We start from the raw sequence: 10687 nt of genomic DNA on the forward strand, positions 1-10687 counted from the left end.
ATGTTGGAGTAAGTAAATCTATTTCTTTGAATAATGATTTCACTTTTCATATTTTAAAAATCTGATTAAAGCGTCCTAAGAAATGAAGCTGTGTTTCTGAGTTATTTTGTACTATCATGCTGAGCTATTCTATTCTGGAAGTTGGAGGAGGGGAAAGAAAGGTGGCCTGGTGATATTTTAGGAGACTGACAGGTTTTGCCATCCCTGGCCTTCCTCTGACATTGAAGGACCTCTAGGCCGCTCCGCTTGAGCTTTCAGGCAAGGCTTTAACCGCTGGGTTGTGAGGGCTCAGTCGCAAGTGAGGGTGTTTATGAGAGGAGGGGGTGTGACCTCAATCTAGATTAAAGCAGAGTGGAAAGATTAGAGGAAGGAGGCTTTGGCCCAGTGGGCAAAAAAAGGAAAAAAAGAGAAAAACCACTAGGTTAAATAGAACAAAGCAGGCACAAGCTTAGGTTGAGAGAGGGAGACAAGGCATGGATGCACCCAGAAAGGGACAGGCTACAGGTAAGGACACCTGTGTTCCTCAAGGGCAATGACCAAGCATTACTGTTTCTGCTTTTATATCCTGAGTCTAGCTAGGTTAGATGCTTTGCTTCCATTGCTGGCCAGTAACAAAAGCAGTGAATAGTAATGAGTCCCATTCTAAATCTTTGGAGTCCTTCGGCTACTGTATGGCCTTCATGACTGCAAATGTACAAGAACATATTTAAAAACAATATTAAACAAATGCTATTTAAATTCCTTTGACATTTTGAACACTTTTAGTTCAGAAAACTAACACATGAAGTTAATGAGTATTAAAATTTCTGTAATACTAAAAATGCTATTTCGGATACAGGAAAAACTTATTAGAATAGATCCAGCAAAAGAGGACAAAGACTTGAAGCCTGTTAGATTTATAACTATGTAAGATTTGAATATTTTTCCAAAATGAAAATAAAAATGCCATTGAAGCACATGGAAGGAACAGCAAGATATAAAACAACTGTAACTGGGGAAAAAAAAAAGAGCTTGCTATTTAAGGAAGCAAAAAGCACACATTTATTGGTATGAATTCACTCATTTTTTATGACATACCAAGCTAAGAACAAAGGTGAAATGGATTACCTGGGAATAGGAATATACCGGAGTTTCTTTGATTGCAGATCAGTGACTTCTATATAACCAGCTGTTTGTGGAGGACTAACATCTGCAAACAAGTCATGACATGAGCCAAGCATGAAATTACTGCGAGATACCGAACAGGACCAACAGACTACTCAAATGCAGCTAGAAGTAGAACAAAGTCATCAGTAGCCTTGGTAGAACTCTGGGACCCACTTGACAAGGTACTGGGTGAACCCTCATGGCCAGACTCTAAGAATTATGTTTCCCTTAGGGAAACATGAAGATTGTTGAACAGAAGCATATTAGGCTGTGATTCTCTTCTGTCAGAAAAAAACATAAATTCTTTTCATTGTCTGTGATAGCTTTCCAAGATGAGTCAATGTTTTAGCACTTATAGTTTATTTGAAAATATTTCATCATCTGAATTTTGTTTTTCCTTCTCAGGAAGTAACAACAATGCAGCGTGGTATGGTAGAATCAGCACCCACTGTGTAATCAAACTGACCTGGTATGAAGTCTTGGCTCTGACATTTCCTAGCTGTGTTATGTTGGTCAAGTTATTTACCTCTCTAAGTCTTGCTCTCCTCATTTGTATTAATAAAATAGGGATAACAATAGCATCAATAGGGATAACATGTAAGGATTAATAATGAAGGATAATAATAAAGGATAAGTAATAAATAAGCATAAATGATAGGGATAACAAATAAGCATTATTTTGAGGATAAGATGAAATTAGCAAAGGCAGAGCACTGAATTAGTAGTTGCTCAGCACAAAGTGTCTGTCATAATTAGGGCTCTATAAGACAGGGGAAGGTGAGAGGAAGACTGGATAATGGGGTGAGGATCTGGGTCATAATCCTGAAATCATCTTATCATAACTATTAAATTCATGCGACTGTCATTAGTATACCTGAGTGTTTATGCTGGAAAAATTTGTATGATACTATTGCTTATTTTATTGTATAAAGTGGCCTATGAAGTGTTCTTTTGTGTTTTTATATGTTTTTCAAATACATTTCTTTAAAAAATGTAAATAAATATATTTTAAAGAATTTCAAATTTTTTTTCACTAGAATTATATTTTTGTGATTTTGATATTTTGGGATTGTGATTTTAGCCTCTAGGAATTTTGATCTTTCAGGATTTCAATCTTTGGGATTATGGCTTTCAGAATTGTATCTTCTGGGATTATGATAGGCTTCCAAGATTCTAGATCATGAAGAATGTGAAAAGTTGGGGATTAGAGAAGACAAAGAGATATGGGGACCCCAACCCCAATTCTGGAGTTGGTTTCCCAGAAAATTCTTGGGCTTTACTGACTTCTATTCCACAGCCTTGAGTACCACCATCATTCTCAAAATCACTAGTTGCCACCAATGTGTGTTAGGAACTGTGCTTAGCCTTTATAGATAATGCTTTTAATACTGACAATGACAAGACTTATGATTCCTGTCTGAGAGATGAGGAGGCTGAGGCTTCTGTCTATCTATCTTTTATTAGAACTTCTGATTAGAATGAGATATCCAGGATGTCCACGATGAATTTATCAACTGTAGTTTACAAAATATAAGAAACTTGGCATTTTTACTTCATGCTTGCAGTTGAAGGTTTTTAAACAGGCCATCTGAAAAACTCAACATATCTTTTTATTTATTCAATAAACGCATTTGGGCTTACTTCGCACCAGACATTGTACAAAGCACTAGGGATACAGACAGGAAGTGGTCCCTGCCTTTCAGGAACTTTGGGGACTTGGAAAGGATTCCAGAGTGGGAATCACAGCTGTAGGGCCAGGTATGAGCTGCAGACCTAAGCAAGGGGTAGTTCCAGAAAGCAGAGGGCTCAGGAGGAAGGGAAGGCAATGTCCAGGGATAGAAAGGGGTAAGATGTAGTAATTTATGCCGAATCCAGCTGGATTGGCTGTCCCCAGGTGGCCATCTGTATAAAACAAACACACTTAACATAAGTCATGCATCAGCTGCACTGGAAATGCTGCTGGGATATAAGGTCAATCTTGGATAAATTTTGCATCATATATTATTTTTGACAATTCTTGCTGCTAGAATTTAATTGAAGTAGGTTGAATTATTTATAGATCAGGGTTCTTTGCCAAAAATGATCAGCTATTGAAGCTGTTGGGATGACTAGAACTGCCTAGTTAACCAACTTACACATTGGCTTGATACTTACAGGCACTTTTTAAAATAAGTAGTAGTATTAAGTTGAGCTACTGCCATCAGCGGCTTTTAGATTGCCTGTGAGAGCAAAGCAAGCCAACTTATTTTAAAATATCTTTTTTTCTATATCTTTCATTTCTTTCACTGTTTAAATTAATTTCATGGCGTAAAGTGGGTGAGAAAATGTAATAATGGCTGTGTCTACTATTTCAAGAAGGAGAAAGCAAGAGTTTTAGTATTAAAAAATGTTTTCACGTATCAGGAAAAAGAATTTGTGGCTACAAAGCACTTTAAAGGAATATTAAGGATGGCAGTAGAGGTAAGCGTTTTAAAAATAATCAAAATTGATATTTACTGATTTGAAAATAAATCATCTCAAAAGACAAAACGATTTACAAAAAGAGCCTTATGGCTGTCCTTGAGCAGAATACATGATTGAATTAAGGACATTAAAACTGTGGCCAGGTTTCCCTCCAAACTTAGCCAAGTCCTCGTCCATTCATTTTAAATGTTTCAACACTGTAGAGAGGATGGAGGCTCAGTAAATTTCCATTACATTTATAATCCAGGTGGATTTCAATGATAGGTATAAACCGTATTTGGGGATTAGTTCACTAACCATTAAAAAGGGAAGTCATTGCTGCAGTGTTTACTGCATAGTTCCTTTGAACAGTGGGGACAGTTTACATGCACGATGCCAAGGTTAGGAGGAGGTATAAAAGCTGTCAGGCAAAACAACCAAGAAGATTTTCAGAGGGAAGGTGAAATTATATTAAAGAAATTAATCATTTTTAGAAATGTACTTTGATGTACACCTGTTAACCATTAGGTTTAATGCACTTCTGTGTTTACAGACTAAAACTGTGATACGTGCCCTGCCATGTGCCAATACCAAATCTTTGGTTTTATTTAAAGCTCAAAAAAACAGTGCACTGTTTTCAATCAAGAATCATTATTTTTGTGTTTAAAGAGCTAAGACCTGTGATTTTTTTTTTTAAAAAGCTAACATTTAATGAGAAGAAAAACAACTGGAAGAAAGCAGTAAATTTCTCCCCATCTGCATTAAATAAAAGTTACTCCATCTTTGTGAAATCTCATCTGTTCTAATCTGAACTGGTCAATCCTTAGGACTGTGCAGAGATATCATTTTGGGATCGACCTTTACCATGCTCTTAGGGATTTTCTTTCTTTCTTTGTTTTTTTTTTTTTATAGCCCACATTTATAAAATTCATCCCATGTGATCCAGACACTGTCCTAAGTACTTTATGTGCATTTTGAATATTTTTAGGAACAGTACTTAAACAAATGAAGGGAAATAAAACTCCTAGCAACTAAGAGAAAAATGGCTAAAGAGAGGCAGGGTGGGGGAAGAAAAAAATGGCTAAAAATATAAATAGGCAATTCTCAGAAGAGTAAATCACATCATATAAAAGGATGCTCAAGGTTCTTTGATGAAGCTTGGATGGTGGCTCACACCTATGATCCACACATGTTGGGATGCCAAGACAGGAGGATCACTTGAGGCTGGGAGTTCGATGCCAGCCTGCGAAAAATAGCAAGATCGTGTTTCTACCCTCCCCCCCGCCAAAAAATTTAAAAGGATGCTCAGGTTACCAAAGCAATCCTGAGCAAAAAGAACAAAGCTGGAGGCATCACACTAACTGACTTCAAAATTTACTACTAATTTATAGTAACTAAAACAGCATGGTAATGGCATAAAAACAGACACTTAGACCAACGGAACAGAATAGAGAACCCTATAAAATCCACATATTTACAACCAACTCATCTTTGACAAAGGCACCAAGAACATACAATTGGGAAGGGACAGTCTTTTCAATAAATGGTGCTGGGAAAATTGGATAACTATATGTAGAAAAATGAAACCAGGCCCCTATATCTCATCAAACACAAAAAATCGAATCAAAATATATTAAAAACTTGAACATAAGACCTGAAACCCTGAAGCTACTAGAAAAAACCATTGGGGATATGCTCCAGGACATTGGTAAAGACTTTTTGTGTAAGACCTTAAAAGCGCAGGCAACAATTGGGATTGCATCAAGCTAAAAAGCTTCTGCACAGCAAAGGAAACAATAAAGTAAAGAGACAACCCACGGGATGGGAGAAAATATTTTCAAACTATCCACTTGCCAAGGGATTAATAACAAAAATATATAAGGAGCTACAACAACTCAATAGCAAAAAACCAAATACTCCGATTAAAAAATGGGCCACAGACCAGAACAGACATTTCTCTAAAAAAGATATACAAATGGCCAACAAAGATATGAAAAAATGTTCAACATCACTAATCATCAGAGAAATGCAAATCAAAACCATAATGTGATATGATCTCACCTCAGTTAAAATGGCTTGTATCCAAAAGACAGGCAGTAACAGATGCTGGCAAGGATGTGGAGAAGGGGGAACCCTCATATACTGTTGGTAGGAATGTAAACTAGTACAGCCACTATGTAAAATAGTATGGAGATTCCTCAAAAAATTAAAAATCGAGCTACCATGTGACCCAGCAATTCCACTACTGAGCATACATCCAAAAGAAAAGAAATCAATATGTCAAAGATATAGCTGCACTCCCACGTTTATTTCAGCACTATTCACAAATGCTAAAATAGGTAATCAAATTAAATGTCTATCAATGGATGAATGGATAAAGAAAATACAGCACATATACACAATGGAATATTATTCATTATTATGAATTTATTTCATATAAAAGAATGAAATCCTGTCATTTGCAGCAATATGGATGGAACTGGAGGCTATTATGTTAAGTGACATAAGCCAAGCACAGAAAGACAAATATTGTTCTAACTTATATCTAGGAGCTAAAAAGGTGGATCTTATAAAAGGATGCTCAAATGTACTAGAAATCAGGGAAAAGTAAAGTGAAACTACAATGAAAGGTCTTACCCCTACAAGAGTAGATGAGCATGGGGAGCATCAGGTCCTCCTTTATGCTGCTGGAACAACAACTCTGGTAATTCCACTCCTAGATATAGCCCCTACAGACTCTCAACATATACACAGGCAGACAGGCACAAGGATAGTCATTGTGCCATTATTCGTAATAGCAAAAATTGGAAAGAACCTAAATGTGCACTGACGAAGAATAGATGAATAAATTGTGGTATGTAAAGCAGTGAAAGTAAAAGTAGAGCTGTTAGTATGGATGATGACAAAGATTCTCTCCTTGACCAAACTCTAGTCAGGTTTTTCTGAATCCTCTTCCCAACTTGGCCCTGACTCTTGGCCTTGTGTTAGTCTCTGCATTATCCAATTTTAGCAAGAATCTTGCTATGTCAATTTAACTAGAATCCCTCGCCCTTGATACCTTATTGGGTTCCTCATTCTCCACCTATACCCCCAGGTGATGTCTGGTTACCCTGGTCTGTCTTCAGCAAGAATTCTGTTAGGTCCATTTAGCCAGAATCCCCCCCTTACCCCTGATGCTTCCTCTTAATGATATTCCATCCACTAATCCCCACCCTGCTCCTTTGCTATAAATTTCTACTTTTCCTTGTTTGAAGTTGAGCCCAAGTCTTTCCTACTACAAAACTTCATTGCATTAGTCTCTACATTTATTGAGATTGTCCTGAATATAATAGGACCATTATACTTAGTTCTTTAACAAATGTCATGTATAATTTTTTCTTTAAAAATGAATCTCAAAAACCTGATGTTGAACAAAAAAGATCAAGTTACAGTGCTCGCTTCGGCAGCACATATACTAAAATTGGAATGATACAGAGAAGATTAGCATGGCCCCTGCAAAAAATAAAAAATTTAAAAAAAAAAGATCAAGTTACAGAAGAATAGATACAGAACGATACCATTTATACAAAGTTTAAAAACATACAAAATAATACTATATATTATTTTGTGAACGATAAATACCAAACTCAAATTCAAGACAGAGATTACTTCTGGTTTGTCAAAAATGGAAGGGAGGAGAACACAGGGGTCTTTGACCACATTGGTACGGGTGATAGGTGCAAAGATTCTCATTGTATTTTTCTTTAAACTTCTGCATGCCTGGAATATTTTGTGAAAAATTAAAATACATGTAGAAACATAAACACACTCTTCCTGTCCTTAAATAGGAAGTGCTATGAGACAGTATAGCAAGGGCTCCTGATTTAGAGTTGGACAAGGCCTTCTGAGGAAGTGACATTTAAACTGAAACCTGAAGGATAAGAAGTTGGGGGTGGGGGGAGGAAAGAGTGCAGAAGAAGGTTGGGAAGGAACTTTGTGAATTCAAGTTAGCAAAAGAAAGCCAGAAAGATATGTAATGGACAAATCGTGCTGGATCTTTAGCCCAAGTTAAAATTTTAAACTTTATCCTAACAATAACATGACCTGAGTCATATTTTTAAAATAGTATTTTCTGACCAAACAATTTCGCAAATGAAGAACAAAGAAGGAAGATCTACCTGATTTCAAGACTTATTATAAAGCATAAAACTATAAAGTAATCAAGAGAGTGTGATATTATTAGTATAGATGTACAAATCAATAGAACACAATAGAGAATCCAGAAATAGACCCACTAATATGTGGGCAGTAGATTTTCAGCAGAAGTCCAAAAGCAATTCAACAGAGAAAGGACAGTATTTTAAGCAAACGGTGCTGGAATAACTGAATAATCCTTATGTAAAAAAAGAGAGTCTCAATCCATACCTTGTACCATGTAAAAAATTAACTCAAAATGGATGATAAATCTAAATGTAAAATCCAAAACTATAAGTCTTCTAGAAGAAAACACAGAAGATTTGCCCTCATCAAAATAGGAGAAAATTTTGGAAAGTATATATCTGACACTAGACTTGTATCTAGAATATTTAAAGATACTGCAAATTAATTAATAAGAAAACAAATAACCCAATATAAAAATAGGCAAAAGATCTAGAGAGATATTTCACTAAAGAAGATACACATGATAAAATGTTAACATCATTAGGTGCTAGGGGAAAAGCAAATTAAAATCATAATGAGATATCACTATGCACCCATTAGAATGGTGAAAAACTGACAATACCAAATACTGGCAGGGATGCAGAGCAAGTGGATTCTCATTCATTGCTGATAGGAATGAAAAATGGTGTTGCCACTTTGGAATACAGTTTGGTAGTTTTATTAAATGATGCAAAAATGCCATTCCTAGGTATATTTACCCAAGTGAAGCAAAAACTTGTGTTCACTGAAAAACCTGTGCACATGCACAAATGTTTATAGTGGCCTCACTCATTACTGCCAAAGGCTGGAAACAATCCATATATCTATCAATTAGTGAATGGATAAACAGACCGTGATACACCCATATAATAGACAACCACTTGGTAATAAAAAGAAACAAACTACTGGTACACAAAACATAAATGATTTTCAGATACATTATATGAAGTGAATGAAGCCAGACTCAAAAGACCACATATGGTATGATTCCATTCATGTGATATTCTGGTAACGGCAAATCTATAAGGACAGAAATCACATCAGTGGTGCGATGAAGGTAGGTGGAGGGGTTGACCACAAAGTCATATGGGGGAGACTTTTGGGATAATGAAACTCTTCTATATCAGTTGTGGTGGTGGTTACACAATTGTTTGTGTTTGTTAAACTTACAGAACTACATACTAAGAAGGGTGAATTTTACTGTATATAAACTAGACCTTAATAAGAACAAATGTACACTGTACTTTAAAAATATCACTTTGTCTGATATGTGAAGAACAGGTAGGAGGGGAAAAGAGTGGAAGAGGTAACACTGTCAGGAAGCCATGGCAATATTCTAGTGCAAGATGGTGGTGCTTTGGATGGGATGTGGCAATAGAGCTGGAGACAAGCGGGTACCTACAAGATTTATTAGCAAGGCTGTATCAAAAGGACATGGTGATTGCTGATGAATCAGATGTGGAGGATGAGTGTGAAGAGGCCCAGGTTTCTGTGTAAATGAAGGTGCACTAAGCTCTGGTACAGAACTTCTTGTAATTCTTGAAATGCTCTGCCAAGTCCTTGCACCTTTCCTGGACCAATTCCTTCAATTGATTAACTCCTACTCATCTTTCAAGAGTCTACTCATAATTCCCAGTCTGGGTTGTAAGCTTCTCCTTTGTGTTCATGTATCACCTTGTAAATCCTCCTATCATAGCATTTATTACACTGTACTGCAATTGACAGCTTATATATCTACCTCTTCTACCATAAAAAAACATTTTAAGGAAATGGTGATTTATTTTCCATGAGTTTCAGTTTGGAAGGACGTAATTCTAAATGTTATCATTATAACCAGGACTTTTCAAATCTGGTAATAGACTATTATAGTATCAATACATTTAGCATTATATTTGAGAAGTCCACACTAATATAAAAAGTATAAACACAGGATGACACATTACTACCACTATGATGCAAAAAATAATAGCCAACAACTCAATTATCAAAATTTTTCATAATTATCCATTATGATGAATGCCAGTGTGATTCAATGAGAATGGTTCTAGACTTGAGATTAGAAGATTATGGTGGAAATCTGGGCTCTGCTGGCCACTGGTGGGGTGATCCTGGGCCAGTTATTTTACCTCTGTGTTAGGACATTTTCACATATAAATTACAAAGCATAGTAACAACAGGAGGGGTTCTGAAGATTAAGTGAATTTATCCAAGGAGAAATAATCAGCACGGGACTTGATACGTTATGTAGTAATAAATATAAGTTGACTTTGAGAACACTGATAAGTGAATCAGTCTGCATAGTAAGTCCCTGGCCTTCAGTCTTAGGAGTCTAAGACAAAAGGCCCTAGTTCCTATTCCTAATACCCTAATCATTTCTAAAAGGCTCTTCGAAAATATGTTCTAAGCAAAGTTATTGTATAGATTGCAATGAGAATGAAGATGAGTTCTAACAGCAGTGGCTGTAATCATACACTGTGAAAATGTGTGAGAACTTTCTCAATACACATGGGTCTTTTTAGTTACTTGTAGACTTGTCAGATGATCTATCTTTACAAATACGAAATGAGAATGAAGAGTTAAATATCGCCTACCAAAAGCAAGCTACCAACAGCCACCTTGGTAAATTAAAAATTGGTAAATTTCTTACCTTTTGGGTAGACATCTTTTAGAGGGACTTCTCCTGGGGGCAAAATCCTGACTACCTGATTAGTATCTAAAAGAGTCACACAATTGCTTTGTTTTGGAGTCCCATTTTTCTTTTTTTTGCCATAGAATGCCGTATCAGTGACATTTGGTTTATGCAAAGATGATGGCCTCTTCCAAGAATAAACTTCACTGGGTGACTGATTTAAACAAAGGATAAAAAGAAAAAAAGGGAGATTAATGTACTAAAGTACCATATACAACATTCACCACAACT

General features: G+C 36.1%; 1 protein-coding gene across 1 annotated transcript in view; it reads right to left on the reverse strand.

Moving 5' to 3' along the window:
• VWA8 (von Willebrand factor A domain containing 8) overlaps window positions 1-10687 on the reverse strand; it is a 425342-nt gene that overhangs the window by 129022 nt on the left and 285633 nt on the right. Inside the window, exons 32-33 of the mRNA XM_012648214.1 lie at window positions 10415-10610; window positions 1106-1189 (exon numbers count right to left, since the gene is read on the reverse strand). Coding sequence (XP_012503668.1) covers window positions 1106-1189; window positions 10415-10610 — 280 coding nt within the window. The remainder of the gene's footprint in view (window positions 1-1105; window positions 1190-10414; window positions 10611-10687) is intronic.

Source organism: Propithecus coquereli, unplaced genomic scaffold (assembly GCF_000956105.1).
Source record: "Propithecus coquereli isolate 6110/MARCELLA unplaced genomic scaffold, Pcoq_1.0 Scaffold11, whole genome shotgun sequence".
Classification (NCBI taxonomy): domain Eukaryota; kingdom Metazoa; phylum Chordata; class Mammalia; order Primates; family Indriidae; genus Propithecus; species Propithecus coquereli.